The 26,915-nt window shown below is 40.9% G+C and overlaps 1 protein-coding gene across 3 annotated transcripts in view; it reads right to left on the reverse strand.

The window, feature by feature from the left end:
- Nucleotides 1–5,432: 5,432 nt before the first annotated feature.
- The window catches only part of kif26ab (kinesin family member 26Ab), a 99,694-nt gene continuing 78,211 nt past the window's right edge, over nucleotides 5,433–26,915 (reverse strand). For all 3 annotated transcript variants that reach the window (XM_036593134.1, XM_036593136.1, XM_036593135.1), the window contains 11 exons: nucleotides 24,227–24,436; nucleotides 21,862–21,955; nucleotides 20,735–20,997; nucleotides 17,878–18,061; nucleotides 15,219–15,378; nucleotides 14,433–14,595; nucleotides 10,712–14,066; nucleotides 9,925–10,118; nucleotides 8,250–8,273; nucleotides 7,799–7,949; nucleotides 5,433–7,692 (listed from right to left, as the gene is read on the reverse strand). In XM_036593134.1, coding sequence (XP_036449027.1) covers nucleotides 7,514–7,692; nucleotides 7,799–7,949; nucleotides 8,250–8,273; nucleotides 9,925–10,118; nucleotides 10,712–14,066; nucleotides 14,433–14,595; nucleotides 15,219–15,378; nucleotides 17,878–18,061; nucleotides 20,735–20,997; nucleotides 21,862–21,955; nucleotides 24,227–24,436 — 4,977 coding nt within the window. In that variant the 3' untranslated portion in view covers nucleotides 5,433–7,513. The remainder of the gene's footprint in view (nucleotides 7,693–7,798; nucleotides 7,950–8,249; nucleotides 8,274–9,924; nucleotides 10,119–10,711; nucleotides 14,067–14,432; nucleotides 14,596–15,218; nucleotides 15,379–17,877; nucleotides 18,062–20,734; nucleotides 20,998–21,861; nucleotides 21,956–24,226; nucleotides 24,437–26,915) is intronic.

Below are 26,915 nucleotides of genomic sequence, written 5' to 3' on the forward strand. Positions count from 1 at the left end.
CCTCCCACAGTCCAAAGACATGCAGTCAGGCCCACTGGACACACTGAATTGCCCCCTACGTGTGAGTGTATGTGTGAATGTATATGTCTGTGTGTCTGCCCTGCGATGGACTGGCGACCTGTTCGGGGTGTATCCTGCCTTCTGTCCAAAGACTGCTGGGATAGGCTCCAGCACTCCCCGTGACCCTTGCTCTTGTGCTTTGTAGTAAGAAATAAATTGGTCAATAATTTTGTCTCTTCTTATGAATCATTCAATTTAATGACTGTATTTTTATTTATTTAGGTTTTGTCTCTTTTTATGAATCATTCAATTTAATGACTGTATTTTTATGTATTTAGTTTTTGTCTCTTTTTATGAATCATTCAATTTAATGACTGTATTTTTATGTATTTAGGTTGGAAATTGTATCTAGCTCAAACTGCCCAAATGGTATTGTATTAATTGTGTTTTGCATCGATTTACTACACTGTCTGTTACAATTAACCCCACCAGTGGTGTAAGACTGAACACACTCATGTCACTTTCTTAAAGTCTTAAACCTAAATTTGCTACACCAACCCAGTGCAACATAAATGTCCTTCTTTCCATTGTCATGCATCAATCCATTGTATTCCTTACAGCAGCTATAATTAGCATCTTTTTCTCAGCAGTGTGTAAGGGTCACTTGTCTCTGGCCACCCAGCAGGCTCCTCTCCTCCTGTAGAATGGAGCTCAGTGGGGAGTGAGAGAAGGGATAATGATGAGGATGCCCCAGCCCGCCTAACTGCTGCCAGGTTGCTGTCAGCTCTGATCAGGCCTGTGGTTGCTGTGTGTCTCCATTACTCCAGGCTTCTGGGTGGTGATTGGGCTAAGAACAGCATGCCATCCAGACATGGGTCGACCTCCCCGGACCAGACAAATCAGATGCACATGCATACAGAGATGTTGTAGGGGGAGCAGTGGGATATGGAAGTTTGAGAGCTCTGAAAAAATGAAAGGGCTAAGTGTTCTTTGGAGAGATGACACACTTTCCATAATTATTTAAGGAATTATTTTTGTAAATAAGGAGCTCAAATGTACAGAATCATTTCAAAGTTTAAAGAACATCCATATAATGTAAAAGTTTTGTTCCAATTAAACAACTTAGAACAAAACATCCAAGCCAGAACCATTTAGGAATGTCGAGGTGACTAGAATTGACCCCTAGTCTTTATTTTTCATGTTGACTTGTCACTTTTTGAATCATCACATGCTTCTTACCAGTGCACATTTTCACCATTGAGTTCCTGCTGCAAATGATAGAATTGCTGCTTTATTATTATTTAGCTTATTGGAGCCAGTCATATTTTCCACAAGCTTCTTTTATCTGCTCAGACGGAGACACTGGTCTCTAGGCTGTTAGTTTCTGCAGTCGTTTTCAAAGAAGCTACTTCAGTCCCTGGTGCAACTGCCTCTCCCAAAGCTGAAAGCCCACTCCATGACCCCAAGTCCCTTGAGATGCTCCAGCCTTAAGCAGCGGGTAGGAGTGGAGGAGAACTACTGGATAATGATGTGTGTGTTTGTTAAGGTTTGTCAATAGTTACAGCACCCCTGAAGTGAACCAAGGCAGAAAGAGAAGCATATGCAGTGCTAAATTTCACCCACATACTCGGGTAATTTAAGGTCCCTTTCCAAACCAGCTTGTTTTAATTACTTAGAGTAAGTGGCAGCATTTGGTTGGGTTTATGGCTCCCCTTAAAAGAGCAGGGCCCTGCTTTAGAAGGCGAACTCTGTCTGATTGCAGAGTTGTAAATCGCTACTCATGCAGGCCCACTAACAATGCCTTGGCCAACCGCACAACCCCTTGACTAGAGGGCACTCATAAATTCTCTTTTAATTTTCTAACTCACACAGACAATGGACGCCACAAACAACCCTGCAGCACCCATGTAGCTCAGTCTCAAAGGATGAAAAGGAATGTCTGGTTGCAAGGCAATATGCTAAGATGCAAATTAAAAAAATGTGACATATGTATATGAGCCTTTTGACTCTGTCTCTATTGATTATATTTCACTTACTAAGATCATTTCCCAACATATTGTTTGTATGATTTGTGTAACTTTTTTAATTACACTGATGATTAAACTGAGTTCAATGAATTTTGTGAACTCTTGCCACCCAATCAATGAAGCCGTTTAACAACCAAATAAATATTCACAGCATGTAGAGGCAGAAAGCAAAGGTGTCAAAAAGAACCTTTGAGAGTGTAGAGTAAACAAGGACCTAGCTAAATTAAAACATGAATATTTCATGTCAGGGCCAAACCAAAATAAATTACACAGGGGGTGATAATGTTCTCCTTGATCTCCCTAAGCAATATAGGGATTGGTTTAGTTCCCCTACAAATCAAGGGTGCGTTTTTATGGGAGTGACCGATTGAGGGACCCTGCATCGTTAAGGTACGGTACCTCTGCTCATTAGAAACGACTGGAGGAAGTAAATCTAAAGATCACTTCCTCTTTATGAGCCGTGCACTCAGCACTTGGTAAAAATGCGGTCACAGAAGGCATCTGATGGAAATGTTTTAGAGCACTGAATGGCATTAGCCAGTTTTTTTTTTTCAGTTACTGACTAAGATATTGGTTTCTTATTCATATAGGCCTAATATCTTCTCATATGCTCTGCTGGCCATTCATCTTTCTGCTGTTTTCTTTTTCAGCATCCCTCCTTCTGTGCTGCTTCTGAGCATGTGTACATGATTGAGATTAGCTGAAGAAACTGTGAGGAGCAGCAGTAAGCAGATGCGTTCAGTTCACGAGGCTCTGGCGGATTCCTTGTCTGCGTCTGCATGTTGATCGAACAGGCATGGCTACAGCTTGACTTAAGCTGCGGGGGATCCTGCTGACTTTTCCCTGAACTCTCCCTCACTGTGCTACTCTCACGTTCTCTGCCCCAGGAGAGGCCAGAGGCATTCGGTTCAGAGGCAAGGTCAAAGCAGCTTTTAAAAAGCCTGGACTCAGCAGCCTACCGCAACTCTCCATGGCCACTCCGGAGCGTCTCCATGGCAATGAGGCCTCTTCTTCGGTGGAGAGTGCAGGATATGTGTCAAAGCATGTCACTCATTGTCTCTTGCCCAAAGCTGAGCTTCCTCAGCAAGAGCAGAAACTCACAGCAGGCTCTAGACCAGACACCACAGGGCCTGGCTGCACGAGGAAGCATTGCACGAAAGAATAGATAGCCAAATGTTCAAGCAATAGAATGGCAACATCACAAATCAGCATTTGGTGTATGCAGTTGCCAAGCAAATTTGCTGTCAGGCTGTCTGAATGACTGAGGAAAAATCACTATTATTACATATTACATCAACCTCGTTTTTGAAAACCATGTTTTAAGCATTTGAAGCAGAGATACAAACATCTTGAAAGAGGAGGCCATGTCAAATGTTTGGTGCTGTATTGAACTAAGCTATGATGACAGCAATTGGGATGGACAAAGGCAAAATGAAAGCATGTCCTGTATTAGATTTTTTGCCCCAAATTATAATATGCACATTTTAATCATTGTCATTTAAAGCACATAACCTTCTTTCCTGCTGTCAAAAAGCACTCACAGCCAGCAAGACTAAAGGCCACTGATTTGATTAGCAATATACAGGCCAGCTGCTCCAACCGAGCAGCCAAATCATTACTACTGTATGCTCTGGTTTCAATCAAATTAAATCAACAGTGGGGAGGAAAGATGGGAGCAGGCTGAGGTTATTGTATTTGCTCTGCAAGTAGGGGATTACTTGGTAATTTACAGTCCAACTCTAGAGTTAAGCAGCTCCACTGAAATGGATTAGGAACACATTGCAAAAATATCCTGTGAAACTCTGGCAAGCTCTGCAATCTCCATAATCCTAATCAGATAAATGTGGAAGACCTTATTACACAGTAATTGTACTGTGCGGTTCAAAACTCATCACTGCTGAGAACATGGGGTGTTTGTGTTCAAATGTCTCTTCCTACTGTGACTCTATTTGTAAACTGTCCATCTTACGGTCATCTTCATAATCGTAGTATGTATGTGTGTGTGGCTTCTCAATAAAATGGGGCATTTGTGTGTAAAATTCAGAGCAGGTGGCAGCGCGACAGGATGATGGGGTGGCAGGGCGGCCTGCAGTGTTTGTGTCTGTGTACATTTCTGTCACAGTTAATCATCGTCTACTGAATTTACAACCTCTCATATTCCAACACCTGTGGATTTGTCACTTTTAAAGTAAAGTCTCTGCAAACACATGCATGAGCGTAATATATAACTTTTACGCCACACAGTGAATAGTGAGGACTAAAATGACCCATAATAATCCAAAAGTGTCATCTGGTTATGAAATTGTAAGTACAATTTTAAGATCTTTGAAGTGTCATGCTACACACACAACCATGGGCTGACGTCACACCTCTAATCTGGCTATATTAAGCCATTCCTGGTCCATAGTGACTCTTACAGCAGGTGTGACACTCATGCTGGTTTGCAATGTGCCACAACACTGTGGCCAATCACTGGAGAGATCCCAACCCATATACAGCTTTCACAATTAGCCCTTAGGCAAAGGGTTTATTAGCATTCAACAGTTGTATTTTTGGTGTTGAAAGCATTATTAGGCCAGTGATAACCTTACTGTATTTACTTAGCCCTGACATGATATGGCCTTGGGCTAAGATTACCTTTCACCAAATGAAAGAAATATGATTAAAACAGGGTGTTTTATATGACATAGCTAGGACAAACATTTATACAGTACTGTGCCTATGTCTGAAGCCACACTTCATATATTTAATTTCCAAAAAGTTACACAGAATCTCAGCTAAAGATAATATAATTTTTTCAGTATTAGGTATGTCCATCCTTTGCCTTTATCACAGCTTGTATTCATTTCAGACTTGCTTTCGGTTTTTCAAAGAAATCTGCAGAAATATTTTCAAACTTCCAAAGTTCAGTCTTAGAACTTGGTTGCACTTTCTGCTTCAAGTAATCCCAAACACATTAAATGGTGCTGAGATCTGGACTCCAGTCCACTGTTCTGAGAACATCTTGAACGGTTGTTATGACTCCCATTATCTTTACAACTTTTAATTATTTTTGAGCTCATTGGTACTCTTCGGAAATTCCTTTTTCATTTATTTTCCTTTGACTGAAGTAGATTATCTTATATACTCTGAAAAATCTCCTGAAAAATAAATAACTTGTACATGATGGCCTTTTTCCCTGGAAATTAGTAAATAAATCGTCTCAGACTTTTGTATTACAATACACTGAGACACAGACACCACTATAAGAAGGAACATGTTTTTATTCACAAGAAAGTCATCCCAAGCTGCCATATAATACATTTTTACACATAGTCTGAAAATCCTTTACAAAATCAAAAAACATTAGAAAATATGATTTGATATGAAATATGACATACATCATCATCATTTGAATAAAAAAGGTTCAGTTTGGTGTTAGTTGGTTAATCGATGTTCATAACCTCCTATGATAGTGAATGCCAGCATCATCATTACAAAATTAAATGTAAAACTGAAGCAAGAACATATCTAAAAAATAATAATAATTAAACAAAGAAAAATCTCATGCAGCATTGTAAGAAAGGGCCTGAGAGTGTATACTTGTAAAGGTAAATAAATCCAAGAAGGTTTACTGAGAACAAGAGAAGTGACTGAGTAATTATGTTGGATGATCCAAAAGTCTATGTTGAAAGACAGTTAAACAGCCATTCTGAACAATCCTCATCTGTGCAGCTGACACAACTACATTATAAATACAGAGGTATCTGTGAGAGGTTAGACAAGCTGATTTATTTTGAGATAAAAAAGGAGAAATATGAAAGTTTTGATCTCTACATGAGGCCAGGCTATTTGTGCTAAAGGCAAAGTGTAGCTTTTTGAGGTTCTACGTGAATAGAACTATATTTCAGGAATGCATAGAACCACTGTCTGGCAACATTAACTCAGCATAATAGCCACAGGGTTACAGTTAAACAGGTGAAAATGTCTGAAGTAGTTCATTGATGTAGTCACTGTATGGTGTGTAATAGAACGGTATTGTCAGTTAAGGGGAATATGAACTATCGCTGTGCTCACATTCAGTTTTCCACTGCACAGTCAGGATCAGAAACTGTATGGAATACAAAAAAATCCAAAGGTGATTTTCCATCAACACTGAAATTTAGAACAAGATTAGGTTAATCCATCTCTGGGAAACCGGCACTAAAAGACATAGTAAAAACTGATTTGAGGGTCAGTTCTGGCTCTTGAATTTGCTTTTAGGGTGGGTGTTGTTTCTTTTACCCCAAAGACAGGAAAAAAAAACCCTGTTACTCTGTATGAATGACCCTTAGCTGTTTTAGTAGGCCCCCTGATAAATTCCTACCTCCTATGTCTCAAAACACAAGCAAAAGATCAAACTGTATTTGGATAAGATGAGCTTGAATGGTCATGCAAAATGGCTGAGTTTAACTGCTTAAGAGTGATAGAAGGCTTGATGTGTCACATTCTAGACACTGTTTGGGTTGTTGCTAAAAAGGGCTTCTATAAATCCATATGTACATTCAATGTGGCTGAACTCCTTAAACAGTCAAGAGAGTGACAAAATGCAGTACCAATGCAGGACATCAATCGTGTTACTACAACGCACATTCTTATGCAGAACTGACCATAGTGTCGTTAATTTGTATTGTTCCATTCAACTTAAATCATTCAAGGCAACTGAGTCAAAGTTGAAAATGGGCTTGCATCAACCAATCCTGGCGGCGGCTGATTTTACAACAGTATTACAAGTGTAGCTCTTAAAAAGACATCACAGATTCGTTTGATATGTAAGGTAAAAAGTCACACACAGTCACTAGAAATAGAACATAAGGCTCCAGAGGTTAGATGACAAAATGCTGACAGAGGTGATAGTACAGGAGAAAGGCAAAGTCTGGGAAAACGCAATAACATTAGCTTATTGCTTTCCTTTCCTCTTTCCACCAATGGTATTTTACAGACTGTTTAATCATATAAATACACTATACAATGCAATATAAAATCATTTTCTTCGTAAAAGGAATATGTTAAGGGTTGGCTTAGGTATGCTGGTTAGAGCACTAGCACCAATACAAAAAATAATGATTGAAAGAGTCATATGACAAAAGGCACTTTGTGGTGTAGCAGAAGAACTCTTGGGTGAATGGTGACAATCCCTCTTTCTTCCTTTCTTTCTATCTTTTTTTCTCTCTCTCTCTTTCTCTTTATGCAGTAGATGATCCAAAAATATCACAGGTTGCTGCTTCATACTCAAAAGTCCGTTATGTAGACCGAGGCACTGTATAATAGCAGTACCAGTCACTCCTCAAAAGATATGCTGCTTCATGCAGTGTTCAGTACTCCAGTCTTCAGTACTCAGGTTTCTTCTTTGTCTTTTGTTACTATCAGTGGCTGCTACATTTCAATATCCTTCCACTCAGACTTCCAGAATTCTTTCTCACTTCCTCTCCTCCGTTCTGTCTCTCCACCTCCAACCTGTCCTGTTCTCACACCTCCACCTCTCGCGGTCCTTCTTGAATGTCCGATGCTGCTCTGATGTCAAAGCAGGTCACCATCATGATGCGAGACTTGCATAGGTTGACGCAGTACTCCAGCTCACTCGTGGCTTGCTCTAGTGCCTCCAGGTACTCCTGTGACTCCTGGTCCAAATCCTGGTCCACATCAACTGTGAGGAGCACAACCAATCATGACTTACTGAAGGAAAATTTGGGCGGACTCTCAAAGCACAGAACTCAGGTACATCAATCAAGAATGTTAACTCTAAAACTCACACTCTCCTATCCACTTGCTGGGGTCCATCATCAGTCTGGCCTTGGTGTCCTCAAGTTCCTCCTTCAGAGTTTCATGTTTGACTCTGAGCTCTCTGATCTGCTGCTGCCTTCTCTCCACATCCTTCAGCTTTGTGTTAAAGTACATTAAACCCTACAGAGAGAAAAATGAGGGAAAATCAGACATCAACCAATATAAAATAATACCATTTCATAAAAGGTAGGCTTTGGAATAAGAGAAATCCTTAGGAAACATAGTATAAATGTTTCATTAGCTTCCACCAACGAAGCTACCATTAATGAATGTAATGTTTGTCATATATTTTTTGCATAAAACACTACACACAAGCTAATTTACTTTGACCATGTACTCTCTAAAAGGTTTACAGAATACAAAGATCCAGTGACATTTATAAGGATCTAAGACTTTTTCCAGGTATTGTAATCAGCGTACCTTCTCAACATCCTGAATTGACTGCTGCATGAAAGAGATGGAAAAAGGGAGAGGGGGAGGGCATAGCAAGAAACAAGGTTAGGTTTATAATGAAATGTGAAAATGTGCAGCCATATATAAACATACAAAAATTCTATCAGCCATTTACCCTCTCTCTCTCACAATCTAATCAATAGCTTAATATGGAAAATGCTGTGATAAGCACATACAGTACAGTCCAAACGGCTAAGACCACAAGAGACAAGGTTTTTTATTACAAATTGCATAATTAGCATTAACAATTAGAAAAAGTATAATCATTTAAATTTTCACCAAAATTTCAGAATTTCTTAGTTCTTAGTTGCTTTAATGACAATGTGCACTCAAGTTGGCACAAACTCCATAAGTTTGTGCAAAAGCCTCTGAGGAGAAGATCAAATCCACCTGGGAGTCTGAACACAAGCTTCAATTAAAGAGATAAGGCTGAAAAAATCTGACCTTTTTGTACAAACACAAATTTGCTTAAATTTGAACAGTAATCTAAAAACAGCGCAGAACCTTAAATATTTCTTCTTCAGCTTGTCTTAAGCTTTCTTTGTTCTAAGTTTTTCAAAACTGTATGTTGTTTATTTCCAGGTTTAAATGGAAAAAAAGATTTAAGTGTGTTAAGAGTGCCACCATCTCTCTGGAATAGTTTTAGTATTACTGCTTTGTTAATTTCATCTTTTATGTTCTGATAGTAATTATTCTTTATTTTTTCCTGATCTTTTATTTACTGTATTTATTCTTTTTACTATTTATCTATTATAACTAATGTCTCTATGATTCCCGATGAGTCACTTTGAGATTTTTATGTATGTGAGTTTTATATAAATAGCAATAGTAATAGTAATGGTGACTGTAATTATTATTGTTATTATTATAATTATTATTAATGGGAGAATGAATGAGAATTTCAGTATTATATGTCGCTGCCAAAGTGGCTTAGACACCTCACCTGTTCCTCACTAAACCAATTAACATTACAGAAAATTGTCTCTCAACTAGTCTGTATTCAAACCCCAGACATTTCTTTGGTTACCCAGGAAGCTATGGGGGCATAGAAATTCAGACACAGCCATCCACTACCAGACATCCTGAAGGTCAAGAGTCTGAGCCACAAATTATCTTTGCACTCTTTAATAAGATGCAAGGGTCTGACAAGTCCTTCACTCAATGTGAAGAGCTTGAAGGTGACGCATGTGGCATACTGCTGAGCTAATGACATTCCCTTTCACATACCAGACGCATGATCAGCTTTAACATATAGACTGAGCTCTGAGAGGTTTTAGAAAGAATGAAACATGAGAAAGAAAAAATGATCTATGTGATATGTCAGCTGCCTTACTGTGGAAATGAGTTATGCTGATTGTGTCACCAATGAATAAACTTCTGAGTATATGCTATATGCTGAGTAGTTAAGCTTTCTCTAAATGCTAATTCACTTTCAGAAACGACATCTGCATCAACAGCATGTGCTCCTCCACATCCCTATTTTCAACCATTCATTCAAAACATTTGATCATATCATTGAAAAAAAAATAGTGAAATTAATTAAAACTGCACAACATGTAGTTTGTTAACTGTCACTGCAATATCGGCAGCCGAGTGTCTGGATGATGATATCTAATATGTGGCAGATACACCCTATGCTCACCTCAACTGTCTCCTCCTGTCTCCGCCGCTGTAGCCGTTCCACATCGTCAATCTCATACACCTTGATCTCAAAGGGCTCTTTCAATGGACCAGACATAGGAGGTAGGTCCACCCACTGGCCTGTGGCACCAGCCTTCTTCCCCAAGGACGAGGTGTCTGGCAGAGGAGCAGGAATGAGACGGCGTCTCTGAAGGCCTGGAGCACCAAAAGAATGTGATACAGAGAGCATGAGGTACAGCAAAATAAAGGATAGCAAAACAATGCATGGATGGATGAACTGATGTCCAGTGTAGAAGACAGAGATATGTCAATTAAAGCAAAGTATATAGAATCTCAGAGTGTAACTTGTTCTAGCATTAAGGTTTATTCCTTATCTGTATGTATATATTTACGAGCATGCAGACTTAGATGGAGGTTGATAACAGGCTTCAGGCAGACCTCCTGCATCTTGTTTACATAGCATATGTATAAGGAGCAGCAAGAATCTCTGTCTGGTGCTGACAGACTTATGAATTGCAAAAAGATGGCTGATAGAATACAATATGATTCTTTTGTAATCACAACTTTGTAGTGTTGCATTAAATTGCCATACACAAAATCCTTCCAGATTTCAACCATATATGCACTTAAAATATGGCTGGCCAGTTCAAAATGCCTCTGGCAGGTCTACAAGCCCAATGCAGGCATACACTCAACCTAAGAACATTTTGAGCAGTTCTGAAAGATATCGAGGGAAAAGCAGAGTCACTGTCAACCTGGGCAGCTCATCCATAATACATGCTACTCACCATTTGACCTCTTTTTGGGTGGTTTGGAGCTCCTGGTACGTCCAGAGGAAGACATGCCACTCTCACTCATAGAATCATGCGCTGAAGAGGCACTTCCAGTGGCCTCGCTGTCCCGAATCATACTTTCATACCCACTGCTCCCTCCACTGTGGTAGAATAGTGCAGTTCGCCCCATAGCGGGAGGCAACTCTCCACTCAGGACGCTACTGTTGTCACTTCCATGACCGCTGCTGTACCTCTGTGGCCGTCTTGGAGCAGTGATCTTGCTATAAGGAGAGGGCAGAATGGGGATGGGCATGGGCTTGTCATCGCTGAGGTTCACTCCACTGTCATTGCCACTATCTGAATCACCAGATCCTCTCAGGTGTTTTCCAGTAGGATTACCCGCTGCCAGCTCACTAACACGACTGTTGGCTGCTCTCATCGCTTGTTTAGTACCCATAATAGTTCCCCTTGTTGGTTTGCCATTGCATCCTGCTGCCGAACGAGGTAATGCACTCTTCCCTGAAGGTGGAAGGTTGGCATTCCTTGGTGCAGATGCTGCAAGAGACTTGGTTGAGGAACTTAGGGCTTTGGAATTGCTTGCAGATAATGTGCGAGCTTTGTTTCCATTTACAGGCACTGGTCTTGCATTAAGGCTGCTTTTGACTTGCCCATTTTTCCCTACGTTGACTAGACTAACACCGGGAGGTGGTGAGGTACTGATTGGGGAGGATGTGGCAACAGGTGATCCAAACTTAGAAACAGATCTGCTTGACTTTCCACTGAGACTGGCCCCACTGTTTTCTCGACTGAGCACAGGTTTCGATCCCAACAACGTCAAACTGTCACATTTTTCTAGAGATACCTGGCTTCCATACAGTTGTCCAGCTTCCCCTCTCACTCCTCTGGCCTTAAGGCTGGAGGTTGCCTTTAGTAAACTATGGTCAGACTTCAAGCTGGATGATTTCAAACTGTGAGAGTCTCCTTTGTACCGGACATCATATTCATTCTCTGTCTTTGCAGGCCTGGGTCCTGAGGACTTCCCTGCCTCATATGCAGACTTTAAGGCACTTGGGGGTAGCAGAATTCGATTCTTCTGATCCAGACTGGACTTACGCACAGGAGGTGGAGGAGGTGATATACCACCTTGCTTTGGCAGCATGCTAACATCCTGTCTATTTGCCTTCCCATTTTTTTCCAAAGATGAGAACTTTAAACTACCAGTTGATGACCCAATGTCCAGGCCAACCTTGACATCAATGGATGTGTGGATGACTGGTACTGTCCCCAGTGTGGTTGCACCTCTTCTGAGCTGTGGCATTCTGCTGGGGGTCTCTATCTTTTTGCTGCAACTGGATTTTTCACATCCGTCTACCACCCTCTGTGATGAATTAGACCCCTGTGTTTTGGGTATTCGAGGTATGCTGTTGCAATTTGTGCCTGCTTTCCTAGGTGGTATGCCACTAATTCCATTTTTTAATAGTTTAGAAGAAGAACATGAATTTGAGGGCACAGGCATCTCTGACACATTCTCTATCCGATACCATGGGTCATCTGGCTTTCCCTCTAGTCTCGGGGGTTCACGCCTCCAACTGCTATTGTTACTGCTCTCACTGATGATGCTACTCTGAACTGTGCATGAGGTAGGTTTTATTTTCCTGGGAAGACTACAATGAACACCATAAGAGTCTTGCAAGGTCTGGGTTGGGGATGAATTTAAGTTACTTGATTTTGCCAGTTTTGGTGAATTTCTGGTAGATGTTTTTGTAGATTCTGGGGAGGATGAGCATTTACTAAGGGAGAGTTTACTTGAAGCAGCACTGTCACTGTCCAATTCTGAGAAGCTAAAGCCACTATCATTCAGTGAGCTCTTGGGCTCCTTCTGGGGGCTGCTTTGGAACATGCCAAGGGAATCCAGATAGAATGCACTTCCTGGGCCAATATGTGTACCATCAGGGAGAAAGACATCTGCAGACTGTGCTCCTTCGCTCTCTAATGTACAGACACTTACTTCGCTAAGCCAAGAACCGATAGAGGAACTACGGCTGTCCAGTGAGGCAAACGCTTCCTCCTGCAAGGGTGCTACCATTTCAATGTTCACTTCAGAGGCACCCACACTGGATGTATATGCATCAAACTCATCATTGATGCTGCTTATAATGCTTACAGGTCTAGATCCGGAAGCAATGGCCTGTACAGAGCAATCACTGTTAAAGCTTATGATGCTGGAAGGTCTCCCATTGTCCACAATATTTCCAATAGACAGTTCTTCTACAAGAGTGAACACCAGTTCATCCTCTCCGTTCAGCTCTACTGGTTGCTGGAGGGTTACTGTAGTCCTCAAGATATCTCTGTCCATGCACCTTTCCCTAAGTGTGGACCTTAGCTGGCAGACTTCAAGCGGGGTCCTGGGGTTTAGATGATGAACCCTGCTCAAAAGCGGGGAACTGCTACCTGAACCACCCTGCTTCTGAACTTGATGGCTCATCCCAATAGGTGGAATTCTTGTTGCAGATGTTTCGTCTGCTTCTCCATTAGGTCTTGAATTGTCCTTTTGTTGTAGGGGCAGAGGGGCAGGCTTGGGTAGCTGTTTTTTGTTGAAAAATACCTTTTCTCTCACTACTGGCTCAGAGTTTTGAGATGGCGATGATTTACCTTGTTTCCCTGGAGAACATGGAGCTGAGTTTTCTGATACTGAGCCCTTTTCACCATCTGCCCTTGCACAGCAAACATTCTCAGGCATGTCTCTATCAGATGAGGTGGCACCTTGCCATTTGGAATGCTCAGATTTGGACTTGTGTTTTGGGCTGCTGGGCAGTCTACTGGCAGCAGTATTGAGTTGTCTGGATAATACACTGTCCTGTTGTGAAGAAGGTGTTTTAATGGAAGCCTTCGGGGAAGCTGAAAGAGATGCAGTCCCTTCTTTGTTTGGCTTTGTTGCACTGATGTCCATCTTAGGGCTTGCTTGACTGCCTCTAGTTTCCCCAACGAAAGTTGTTGGTTCCTCACTCCCATCAATACACTCCAGTCGCTCTTGAAGCTCAGCAAAGGTGTTGCATTTGAAATGGTCACGGTCAGCTGGTCCTTCCTTTCCACGCTGCTTTCTGTTGAGGGAGGGGATGATAGGAACAAAGGCTGGAGGACCCTCGTTATCACTGAGCTCTCGATCAGAGATTGCAGCACCACCAGGGCCGACATAAATGACAGTGTCACATGACTGCTCGCTGCTTGAGGAGTAGTCTGGATCACTGAGTAAAGAGGGCAGATCTGGATCCAAGGCCACAGTACGAGGGTGGAAAGGTCTTAAATGTGGTGGTCGGCGAATCCTTCCCTCATCGCAGGAACTCTCCCCTCCAGAAGAACTGGATGCATACTACACAAAGAAAGAGACTAATATAAACCACCAGGCAAAACGTACACAAGCCGGAAATTAACATCAATAATATGAATTAACATGCTGTTAGGAATTGGAATTGTTAGGAATTATGCCTAGGTTGCAGTACATATTCTACTAATTACCTGCTCAATATGAGAATGAGTACTCCTTACATCATGACACTTACTGACTGCATGATTATGTGCTAGCAAGAATGAAGAAAACTAGCTTCGTGTTATTACTGCTTTAATGCTTCTTACAGGTATCATTATAATTCAATGTATAGATAACCATTACTATAAAGCAAATGGCTGTGAAGTTTTTTTTATAAAATGCATACTTGACTTAACAAGTTCCACTTACTTTGGACTTCTTCTTCCTCACGCGATGGATTCGGGATGCCAGCTGGATAGTGGTGAGTGAATCAGCATAATGAGCTGGGGAGTCTGAGACATGGGCTATCATTGTTGTCCTGCAGTTGATGTTTCCAAGTGAATCACGAAGCAGCATTGTAAGCTTACTGTCCCTGAACAACAGAACACATCCAAAACAATACAGGATTCATCAATATATCCTCAGGTCTTTAAAATGTCTACACAGCATGAACAATTTCCTTATGTGTTGCCAGACCATCATATTAATGGAAACACAACTTATTTCTTTACTTAGTTTTTAATGTTTTAATTAATATGAACCAGAAAGCACATTATCTAAGTAATGTCAAGAAGGAGGTGAGAATATAACTGCTGAGCACTCCACAGTGTCTGTTTAATAGCATGTTAAGGTACGTGGTGATCACACATACAACAATTCATGTATGATCATCATAAACCTCAAATATTAGCAACGTACCAACCTGATAATAAACCTGTCAACACAACTCAACATGCTTAGTCTTGTTGCTGACAACTCTCATTACATGTTTGCTCATTCTGTGTTATGCCATTGGAAAACGGAATCACAGTAAACCTAAGAAAGGCATCCTGAGATTTTCACATGGAATGTTACTGTCACACAGATCTGTGTATGTGGAATTTCAGATAAGGAGTTAATGAACAGTTTGCACAGTAGCAGATTCCACCTGAAAAATCCTAAGAAAATGAAATCACAATTTTGTTCATGTAAAATACCCTGCCTCCTTTCTCCTACCTGTAAGGAACGTGCTTGGCTCCGTTTGCCAAAGCCAAAATGACGTTGCCTAAGGCGTTGAGAGACAGACACAGACCACCTCCCCCGTCTCTGCTCTTACTAAGCACCTTCTCACAGCTGCCCAGGTCTATGAGGTGCAGTCTACTTCTACCTCCAGACACTAGAAGGGGGAGGGAGAGAGCGAGAAAGAAAGAGAGGGAAAGAAAAGAGAGACATGACTGTTAGAAACTCTAGAGTTCTAACATTCTGGTGGACAGCGTAAAGTTTCTAATGATGTTTAGATTCTAAATGAAAAGAACTCCGCATTTCATTAGCAGCACACTTCAAGGTCAGTCAAACATCACAGCACTATTGAATATACAGTACATGTTCTAACTTACCCGCACTGTTCACGAGCTCTAGCAGCACAAACCGTAATCCAGAAAGTGTTTCTTTTTTCAGTTTGATACCATCAGATCCAAGAAAACTAGATTTAAATCCCACTGAGTCACAGAACAAGAGCCAGTCAGATTAAGACGAATGTCTTCTTCAATTAGCAATAATGAGGCTTTAGATTTAGTAGCTAATTTAGTACCGCATCCGACCATGTGACGGGAGATGCAGTCCCGCAGTGACTGATTGAAGACAGAAGCAGACAGCTTATAGCACATTGCTGACACGCCCACTCTGAAGTAATGTCGAGGAGTGCAGAGAAGAGCACACACCTACATATATGCTCATACAGACATAACTGGGTGTCATTTTTTCCTTAGTAATCTGTCCAATATTGTTCAAATCTGAGCCAAACTGCACCGGTTTAACAGCTATATTGAGTCTATGTTAGAAACCAAATACTTTCGGCACACAGTATAGGATGCAAAGAAGTCAAAAGTAATGTAATTCATCATTCCCTCACGGAATTATCAACCATAGCATACATACATCTCGCCGTTGCTGAACCGTTACTGAACTCATACTGGAAATATATCCATTTGTCAAAAATATAATGAAGTAAAAGTAATGTTAACTCCTTAAACTGCAGGCATACTATTCAGTTAATCATTTTAAATTTTGAAATCTTAGCTGTTTTATCTACCATAATAGAGTGCTGAAGAGGAGTGCCAGTTCAATACAGTTCAGCCTTATTCCTATTAAATGAGAACATCACAGTATTTCTCACTGGTGCAACATGCATGGTACTAGGAATATAAAAGTGCAATTTGTAATACTGTGCAAAAGTCAAAGACCACCATTCATTTATTTAATTTCCAGGCCAAATGACCATTAAGTGCAAGTTATTGCACTTACACAGACGCCTCAACAACTAAACATAATACCATTATTTTTCAGTATTCAGTGTGTTACTTTACAGCTTCCATTCTTATCAAGAGACTTTCACTTCTTCAAAGAAATCTGCAGGTATATTTTTCCACACCTCCAAAGTTCAGTCTTAGAAGTTGGTTTCTTCTTCTTTTTTTAACATTAGTTATGGGAACTCCTGTTTTGTTCATTTATTTTTCCTTGGAATTATAACTAATCTGAACCAATTCTAAACTTATACACTTTTCTATCTCCTTAACAATGAATAATGCCATTTTAAATGGAAAATAAATTAATGTGGGGCTCAGACTTTTGGACACTACTATAGAACAATGTAAACAAATACTACAGTGCAGAGAAATGGCATAAATCAGTTCACATAGGACAATGTAAACCACTACACATTAGAGGTATCATGATTACTTGATTTAAAAGTAATCATGATAAGCAATAAAAAATACCTTCCCAATGAATCAGCAATGATTAAAAATAGAAAATTGGACCTCATATTCAGTTCAAAGTTATTCAATAACTACTTTAAACTAAAATGTGTTTAATAGGGGAGGTACTGAAATGTGGGCCTAGATACATGATGTATAAGGGGTTAAAAGTGGATGCACCATATATGACAAGAAAGTGAGGACACTTCAGACGAACACAGCGTGATGTTCAAAAGCTTTGGAATAACAGTCATTACCTTTTGTCACATAACTGTTATACTCTGTCCTATTCCTGTGTACTGAGGGGCACACAGAGGGCATGCAGAGTTTCACACATGATGAACACTAGATGTATATTATTCCACATGACTGCGGGGGGAAAAGGGACAGAGATTCAGGCTGCAGCCTCCTTTTTTTATTCAAGTACAGCTTTTGTACTCTGTTCTTTCTGAAAGCTTGTAGTCAGCTGTGTCCACGCTTATTAAGCATGCAGAGTTATTCCTGTGTTATCAGATACTCAGCATTTACCTATGCTAATGAGCATTGCAGCACTGCACTGTGACAGGTACTTCTACACTATGATTATAGTCGTTAGCTGCTCATGAATTATTACTGTCTGTTAAAATTCCCATTAAAGTTTAATGAAGTGGTCAAAGCAGACCTGATTGATTTACCTTCTACATGATGGAGTGAGAGGAGAAATGAGAGAGTGATAGGATAGCTCTGATTTGGTCGGTAATATCTCAGCTATTAGATTAATGAGTTTGAGATGCAGTTCTCCTCCTCTGTGAGTATGAAAAGTGAGAAAGGATAGTAAATGGTAGTGAAGACCATCGATTAACTGCACAGTGGGGTTTCACCGGCACTGAAATGTGTGAGAAGACAATTAACCACGCACACATACTACAGTAGGCACTTACTTCCACCCTTGCCGCTCTTCTCCATGCGGTACTGGTAGATGTGGAGGGTGAAGAGCATGTGCGAGTTGCGCCGGTCTTCTTCGTCCGCGTCAGGACGACTAGTGCTGCGAGCTGCGATGGCTGCGTCCAGGAATAGGGCAGCTTTCTCTGCCGTGGGGGCCCGCAACTCACTCTGATTCTGGAGCTGGAAAATAGTGACAAGAGTCAACACAGTTCAATTCAGCCTTAGTGTCATTAAACTAAAACACCTTAGCATTTCTCACTGGTGCAGTGCGCATTGTAAGAAGAATACAAAAGTGCAATTTATAACAGTGTAAACAATTACTAAAGCACAGGATTGAAATAAACAGTGTAAAGCAGTACACAGACAGTGTAAAAAACCACAGATTAGGGCTGGACAATAACTTGATTAAACTCAATTACTTGATTTAGAAATCTGCTCAAATTTACTTGCTTGAATACAATAAGTAGTGATTTTACATGTCAATATGTTCGTGTAACCATTTCCAAACTTCTTTCAGTATTAATTGTAGTTATCTAATACTTGCTTTGGCTAACCAGTGCTTCATTATGTTAAATCAAGTGTAATTGCTGGGGGCTCCAGGAGACATCTGGAACCAAACTTTATTCTTCAAACTAGCTCACAAGACATCAACAACTTTTTACTCAATTAAAACGTGTGTTACTTTTTATTGTATTTGTGTTTATTTGTATATATTCTAATGAGATATGGTGTTTTTGTGGTGTATTGCCAACATAAAGAGTTTTAAACAATGTGCTTAGGTGCTGAAAACCTTTGCACAGTACTGTATACTCGTAATAAAATTGTAGCCTGCACTAAATGCAAAAACAGTAGTGTTGTGGAGTCAAAGATAGACAGATAGAGAGTTTGGTGTGTCTGTGTGTGCGTTCACGGGAATGAATAAGATCCATGAAGCAGTTGTGATGAAAGACAGACGAAAAGATGCCTTGATACTGAAGAAGAAAGAGAGAAAGCTAATTGAGCCGCTTTACAAACAGCTAGCCCATTAGACTGGGTCTCTGGGGCAAGCATGGAGACAAATATGCATATAGAGGGAGAAGGATTATTGAGGGAGAGGGAGAGCAATAGATCAAGAGGGCCAAAGACAGCATTTCTGCCCCAGGAAAGAGCCTCCCCTGTGGGCAGGGAATGACCATGAAGAAAGACCCCTGAGTGAGTGAAAAGGCCAAGACTGATAAAGCCTCTGCTGAAGGGAAAAGGAAGCAGCAGGCTGAGGACCTGGTGCACTCCCAATTCCAGAGGAAAGAGGACCATCAAAGGCAGAATGAACACCAGCACTATGACAAAGTACGACGTCTAAATGTAAAAGGGGTATTAAAGGAAAAATTTGGTGAAAAATCTAATTTACATGCTGTTTAGTCAATCAGATAAGATGTCTTTTGTTTTTCTTCTTTAGTTTTACACTCGAGCTACAAGGTCAATGTAGCCAGCAAGTAATGGAAGCTTATCAGGCTGCCAGTACTGCTTATAGCAATGCAACATGCTTTTTTTAGATGTTATTTGGTGTCAGAAACAACAAAAGCAAGGCTTTTTGGAAAATTGTGTACATTTGATTTGTCCCCAAATTATTCTTTTTATCTGCACTGAATCTGTGTTATAGATGGAACTTATCTCCTTGAAACAAGCAGTAATGGACAGTCATCTCACCCAGCGAGCAGCAGAGGAGCTAGAGACAGTGGAGAACACTGTGAGGAGCGCTGGGTGGAGCCAGACTCCCTGTATCTCAACTTCACAAGCCTCCAGGCAGCCTTTGAAGTGTTGGCCTCATATGGACCCCCAAAAAAACAACATCTGACGCCAACACCTGGCAGCGCTTTCAACTACCCCATATACCCCCCCGCCAAACGCCAACTACCCCCCTACTATTTACCCTCCTCCAATGAAGGGACCAGTGGGGGAAGGGAGAGAGAGACAGAAGCAGCACCCCCAGATGGATGCTGAAGGGCCTTGGAGAAAAACCCACCAGAGCAGCTGCCTGTCAGTACAAGGCTCCATTCTAACACACCACAATTACTGCCGCTAAAGGCAAGGTGAGGCGTGATTAAAGCACAGAACTTCTAATTACTGAAAAGAGAAAGGACCAGGGCACTCACAGTGCAGACTGTTGGTTGTTCATGCAGAGATAAGTCTGCATATGCAAAGTAGGCCCACAATGTTTTGAGAGGCTGATTTGATTTACAATTTCCTGTGAAATCAGCCCATACTGATCTGAACGGGGGATAGCTGTTATGCTTCTGGTATCTCCAAAATGCCAATGATAGTTGGCTTAATATTGGTGAAACTTTCTCCATCGTTATTAGCGCTGCTACCTTCTGATTCTGAGTGATGTGTTGAATCAGGTGAGTTGCATCCTCTATGAGACATATTACATTTGCAAACATTGTTCATAGCACTGTTATATCTCAATCAGATATTGTTAAAAGTGCCAGACATTCATATTCAGTATGTGGCAGTTCGGCTCATGTATTTTGCATCACTGTTCAGCTCTCATTCAGTGGCAGATGAAAGAAGCACCAGCATCTCTGATCACAAATTTACAATCTGTAGCACAGTGGTTCCCAAAGCTGGTCCTGGAACACCCACTTCTCTGCACATTTAAGTGTTTCCCCCACTCCCAACACATCTGATTCAACTTATCAGCTTCCTGAGTTGAAGTGTGTGTGTTAGAGCAGGGAAACACAAAATGTGCAAGACAGGGGCTACTCTAGGACCAGGGCTGGAACCTGTGCTATAAAAGACTGACCCTTCCATGCCTAATACACACTGAGAAGAGCCATGTGAAAAAGAAAAACTACACAAAAAACTCCCACCAACCTGTGTCCCACAGATGGGGTCCTCACGCAGGTAGACCCCAGGGGACTGGCCGTCCTGCAGGCTGCCTGTAGAGACGTCAGACAGCAGGTCCTGCAGACTCTCGTCTTTGCCGTAGATCTCTACAGCAGAGACCCGCACAGAGAAGCGTGTTCCTGTCTTCTCCTTGCGCTCGCTGATGAGCTTGAAGAGCCAGGAGATGGCACAGGGCGCAATGCCAAGGCTCTGAGCGGAGCTGTCTTTGCCAATCATGGTGTATGTCTTGCCTGGCGAGGGTGAAAGAGAAAGCTGTTGATTCTGGCATGAAGATGACATACCACTGTTTCAAGCACTGGAATGTCGGTAAAGGCTTTTCTACTGGTGATGTAATGAAGTAAATTTAAATGTGCAGCAACCAGATCAAGCTATGATGATAAAATTCATGTTTTCACTATATATACTATTATACATGTATATTATGTATATATATTATATTTTAGGTGAACACACTAAATACTGACAAACTTGCTATTGTGTTTAGTTGTTCAGGCTTCTGTGCAATTTTCTGTTAAATATATGCTTTCTACTTTTTTTCTGATGCTAAAAAAACAATAATTTGTGTTTACTGGCTATTTTGATTGGAATTAAATACATGAAGGGTGTCTCTAACTTTTGCACAATACAGTGTATATTAAGTAGCACTAAGTAATGGTTGAGCGATGAGCCCACATCATCATTACATATTGTAACTGAGACAAGAAAGTGTTGCCACATTTAACAGGCATGAGCAAACACAGTGTAGTGTGAGGGTCAATTACCAAGCTTTTAATTATATTCTCTAGCCTCTGGCCCTTCTGCTTGCAATCGTCTACAGACAGACATACATATGCACACACACAAACACACACACATATATACACACTCACACACACACATCTACACATGCTCCATTCAGTTGAGTATATCACTCAGCCTTTTTAAAGAAAGGGCAAGAAGGCAGCAATTTCTTTACTCTTAGCTGCTAAATGGCCTTAATGCTATTAACCAAATAACTGGACCTTCAGACCTATGAGTCTTATCACACCCATAAGTAATTAATGAGATGTAATGATGAGCTAATGCAGTATATCACTAGGACAAGTGGAGCTTACCGAGCTTGACATGGCCAAAGCAGAAGATACACCCGTCTGCTCCATTCACCACTGACTGGATGACTTCAGCCACAGTCCCTGAGCACACTTCAGCCTGTAGAAAAATAGCAAAAAAACCCTTAAGACCCATTATTACAAAGATATGAACAGTCAGTAAGCTCTTCTTTCTTTACACATGGTACGTTGCATATATTCAAATATAGTATAAAGTAAAGCCAAAAAGTGTATTTTTGTACTGTAGTTTAAATCATAAAAAACAAACTTTCAAAAGCACTCTGCCGCAAATCAATGAAAATTAGCTATAATCAGGATATAAACAGTCAGTCAGTCAAGCACTGCGCACGGCAAATGACAGTATGTCCAACTATGTGAAAAAAAAGCTTCAAAGTACATTTTGTGTTGCCATTTATTATGAAAAAGGTGAACATTCAAAAGTGCTCTACTTCAAATTAACAAAATTAGTATCCTTAGTATTCATTATAACCAGGATATAAACAGTCAATAAGTTAAACACATGCCCAAATATAGAGGTAAAGTTAAGCACACTGCAGTTTATCATAAAAGTTCTGTCAAAAGTGCTCTGCTTCAAAGTAAGAAAATTTATACCTTTAGTTAGGTATAACTACTCATTATAACCAAGAAGTGAGCAGTCAATAAGTCAAGCATCGCTTACGGCAATGACAGTATGTCCAAAAATATGGAGAAAAAGACCTTCAAAAGTATATTTTGTGCTGCTGTTTTTTTACGAAAAATGTGAACATTCGCTGTAAATTAGCGAAACATTCCTATAAAATTGCTACTGCGGCATATTTAGTCTCTTCTTTCCCATTGAGTAGAAATCCATGAACTGTGCAGTGTAACAAACTCTGCAGCTCTCAGTCGGAATCGTAGATATCCCTGCTGTGTGCACAAATCCACTTATTGCATCATTAGCAAAAGATATACAGTGAAACATTGAGTCAACAAAGCAGCAGCTCATCATGAATTCATGGGACGTGGGGTGGTTTACACTGCTGCATTCTACAGCACTATCATTACAATCTGTTCCACTAGCCCCAGTCCACAGGGACAGTTTGCTACTGCAGCAATCTCCTTCCATATATCAAAACACACATACACACATGCACATATACACACATATAAAAGGACATACAGGCACTCTGACTGTAATCTGAAGAATGGCACACAGAAAGCAATTCACTAAAATAATTTCCCTCTTGTGCCACAGAAACATATACTGATTTAGAAGATTTACTATCACAATCACTTTTACTTCACTTGTTACAATGGCATTTTAACCCTTTCTTAGTCGCAGTTACTGCTAACAATGAGAAAAGCATGGTATAATTTGATATTATTTCTAATGTGTAGCTCATTGAAACAAGCAGAGATTTGCTGTCAGAAGTGTAATCTTTCAATCTATGCCACATTAATGTTTGTCATTAGAACACAAGACATTTTATTATGATTTGAATTTGTAAAAAAGGTATTGAGCCTCATTCACCAACCATTCTTAAGAAGAAATTTCTTCTTAAAACCCACTGATGCAGTTATCATGAAGATTCTGACAGTTACCAGTGTTTTCTTATTTAGGATTTGTTCGTAGGTAAGTACTAAATAAATATCAATAAATATGTACTGTAAACTGAACATACATTATAAATGCATAGCTATGTAATTAACCCATAATTACATTGAATAGTTCAACAAAATATGAGTAATAACTCAACTTCTAAGGGTTACTCAAGATGTTTTTTTTTAACAGATGATATGATAATCTGAATCTAAAACAAATGAATTCTGAATCACAGCCATTATGAAGTGGGTTTAATGCTGGGGTCTTTCAGAGCGGACATTAAGATGTCGACCTAAGCTGGTACAAAGCCAAAACCAAATTGTTCTCACTTAATCATTCTCAAGGACTGTGGAGGAGTTTCCTCATTTTCATTTGTGTGACTGTTTGGAAGGCGCTCTGGTCTTAATTTGGACGCCCTCATGGCTTTCGAGTCGGGGTGATGAACTGAGAATGGGCTGCTGGGTATATGTGGCCGGAATTCAAACCATTTTCCAGACTTAAAAGAAACAGCTGTTGAGCGCATACTGTGAAGAATGCTGCTGTCCCAAGATAGCCATTTTTGCATTAAGCCCCAGGCCCTGCCCAGAATGTGTGTGTATGTGTGCTGTGCAGATGTCCTCCTGCCCTTGAGGAAATGTCTTTGCCCAAACACACAATAAAACAGTGCTGGGGTGGCAAAACAAACAAGCTAGCTGCATATCAACAGGCACAAAAAGGCATCACCATCCTGTACTCAATAATACAAGACCAATGAGGACAGTAATGAACTGACTCCAGTGTGGCTCTTACTTGAGAGGCATCTTGGGTGAAGACAGCATCGAAGGCGAACATCTTTGGGGCGGCCAACGGGGTGCGGCGGTGCGCTGTGCCCGGCTGGGTCAGTAGCGAGGGCTCATATAGGGTCAGCTGCTTCTTCCGCTGGTCCACCTTTAGGAAGGACATGGACTCAGAACAGTCCTGAACCCCGGGAGATGGACAGATCCGCACCATCACCTTCACCTGCTCAGAGAAATAAGGGACGAGGAAGCAGATTAAAAGAAAAGACAGAAAAATGATGTTACGTAAGAAAAGTGCCCGCTACACAAGATACATTTCAGCAAATTATGGGTGATAATGTAACACCCAATCTAATGTAATCAAGGATTCTTTTACTCAAGATTGTGGGTATGGCAGAATAATAGAATTTCTGCACATGAACAGTTTTACAGATGTAGAGCTATATGAGCTCTCCTAGAAGCAGGTGAATTATATAAAGACAAATGTGGAGCTAATATCCTGTCAAAAGGAAATATATATTAATGCAGCAATGAAGTCATCATTTCATGAATCGCAAATCCATAATCAGATTTGTAAGTCTGCAAATGTGATTGTAGCCTAAGTTTCTTCAGTGCAACCCTCACATTCAGGATTCCTCAACTATGAATCCTAACTTGCGTCTTTATAACGTTCATCTGTCAATTACAAATCACATTTTAGGCTTAAAAAAACTTTCATGCACATTGTTTTACAAAAGCATACAATTACAATTTCAGAGTTTGACAGAAACAGATTGCAATTTGAGGGGTATAAATAATGATGGCACGAGGGCAAGGGTGGCACAGGGCAGACTATAGAATACAAACATGAAAGCAAAGCCAAATCCCAGACGTTTTAGGCAATTTAGAAACCCTGTCAAGACATGTTTTTTAGGTCCCAGTAAGGAGATATGTCCTGGAAAAAGTGGAGGTATGGTCACCCTACCATAGACCAAAACAATTTCAGAGAGTCGGTTATAGTACAGAAGCTATGAGAAACTTTTCCATAGCCTTTTGCAGTGCCATACACTTCTCACAGGAGACCACACACAGAGCCAGCAAGAGCAAGTGCCCAGCAGCTGAGGAACTGAGGAACTGTGCTAATTAGCGCTTGCATGATCACATTGGTGAGAAACTGGCATTGGTGACAGGACGTGGCCCCACAGCACATGGCAAAGCTACCACAGGTACGGTATTTTCCCTATGGAGCTCCTATGACACTCCAAGCAGCACAAAACCATAGTCTTCTCTTGTAGACTATTTACAGAACTATGGCTCCAGCATAGTTAAACAATGTCCGGCCTGCCAATCCTATGGCAGTGCCTGTGGTCAGTGGAATGTGTGCACCACAGCGACGGCCCTAGCCGGACTGCTCCGCAGGGGCTGATTACCTCTGATGGACATGTGCACATGGTGGACAGATTACAGCAGCCATGACATTGGAAACAGGCTTCCATATATGACCCAGACAGAGCTGTGCTCAGGTTGAACTAACTGTCTCCACTGTATTTACATTTGTCTGCCATTTGATATGAGGCTAGAGGTCTGATGGGTCTTAGAGAGACTGCTGGATTTTCACACCTCCTGCGAGTTGTACTAATGGCTCTGGCCCTCCAGCTCTGGATAACCTCTACACAGCCATTAGCCTCTCTTAACTGTCCTGTTCTGCTGTCTGGTTCAATGACCTGAAAGCCAGACTCAGCCAGAACCAGTCGGGCCACTGCAATTTAACAGGGTTACACAATTCACAGAACAAGTCTTACAGTCTATAATTTGAGTAAGCACTGTAAACACTGTGGGTCAGAAGGAACTCCACAAATGTACAAATGTCAGGCAAATATGATTTATGCTTCATACATAGGGGTTCAATAACATTTTCACAGAGAGAACCAATAGGAAAAGTTGAATTAACCATCCAAACCAGCAGTCGAGTCCATTCAGACAGCAGCAGATGTGTGTGTTTCGGTAGTGGGAAGAGGAAGCTCATTAGTGAAGCTGGGCTTCAATGAGTCCATTTTCAATGGGCAGTTAACAATCATCTCAATGGGCTGGAGCTTTTGGCAACATGTGCTACAATCATCTCGCAGAGCAGGTGGTATCTAATCTGGTACAAATCTTCTCCATTACTATAAATACAGTAACATGGAGTACAATACAATACCCAGTAGACAAAAGGGGTGCATGCTGAACACTTGCTACTGTTGGCCTAGCTCCCATTCAGAGCTTCTGAATGCAGTCTTTGGCAAAATAAGACATCACTGCTCACTGAGAGGTGTTACACATTCAACAAGGTTTTTTTCTTTTTTTTTTTTTTAACAATTTCAGTCAATTCCTCATTATTTGTTTTCAAAGTATGTTCACAGTTTAGCAGTCAGCTCTGCTTGTGCAATAACATGGCTTGAGGCATTTCCTTTTAAACATTTCAATGCCCATTCAAAATCTTTTCCAAAAAAGTAAGCACAGAATGATGGCAAAAAAACAGCTAATCAACACCTTCAAATGGTCCCTCCCATAGAGAATAAACCAGGGAGAAAAAAAGAACCTGAATTGATGACATTCCCTGGGATTTAGCCACTATATCAGCCTGTACTGCCCTAAGCCAGTATGGGCACCAGTCTGCATGTAGACAAATGAGGCACCCTCTCTGCAGCTGTGTCAGACACCCCATGCTCTGCGTGTATGTG

This window comes from Colossoma macropomum, unplaced genomic scaffold, assembly GCF_904425465.1.
Source record: "Colossoma macropomum unplaced genomic scaffold, Colossoma_macropomum, whole genome shotgun sequence".
NCBI lineage: Eukaryota > Metazoa > Chordata > Actinopteri > Characiformes > Serrasalmidae > Colossoma > Colossoma macropomum.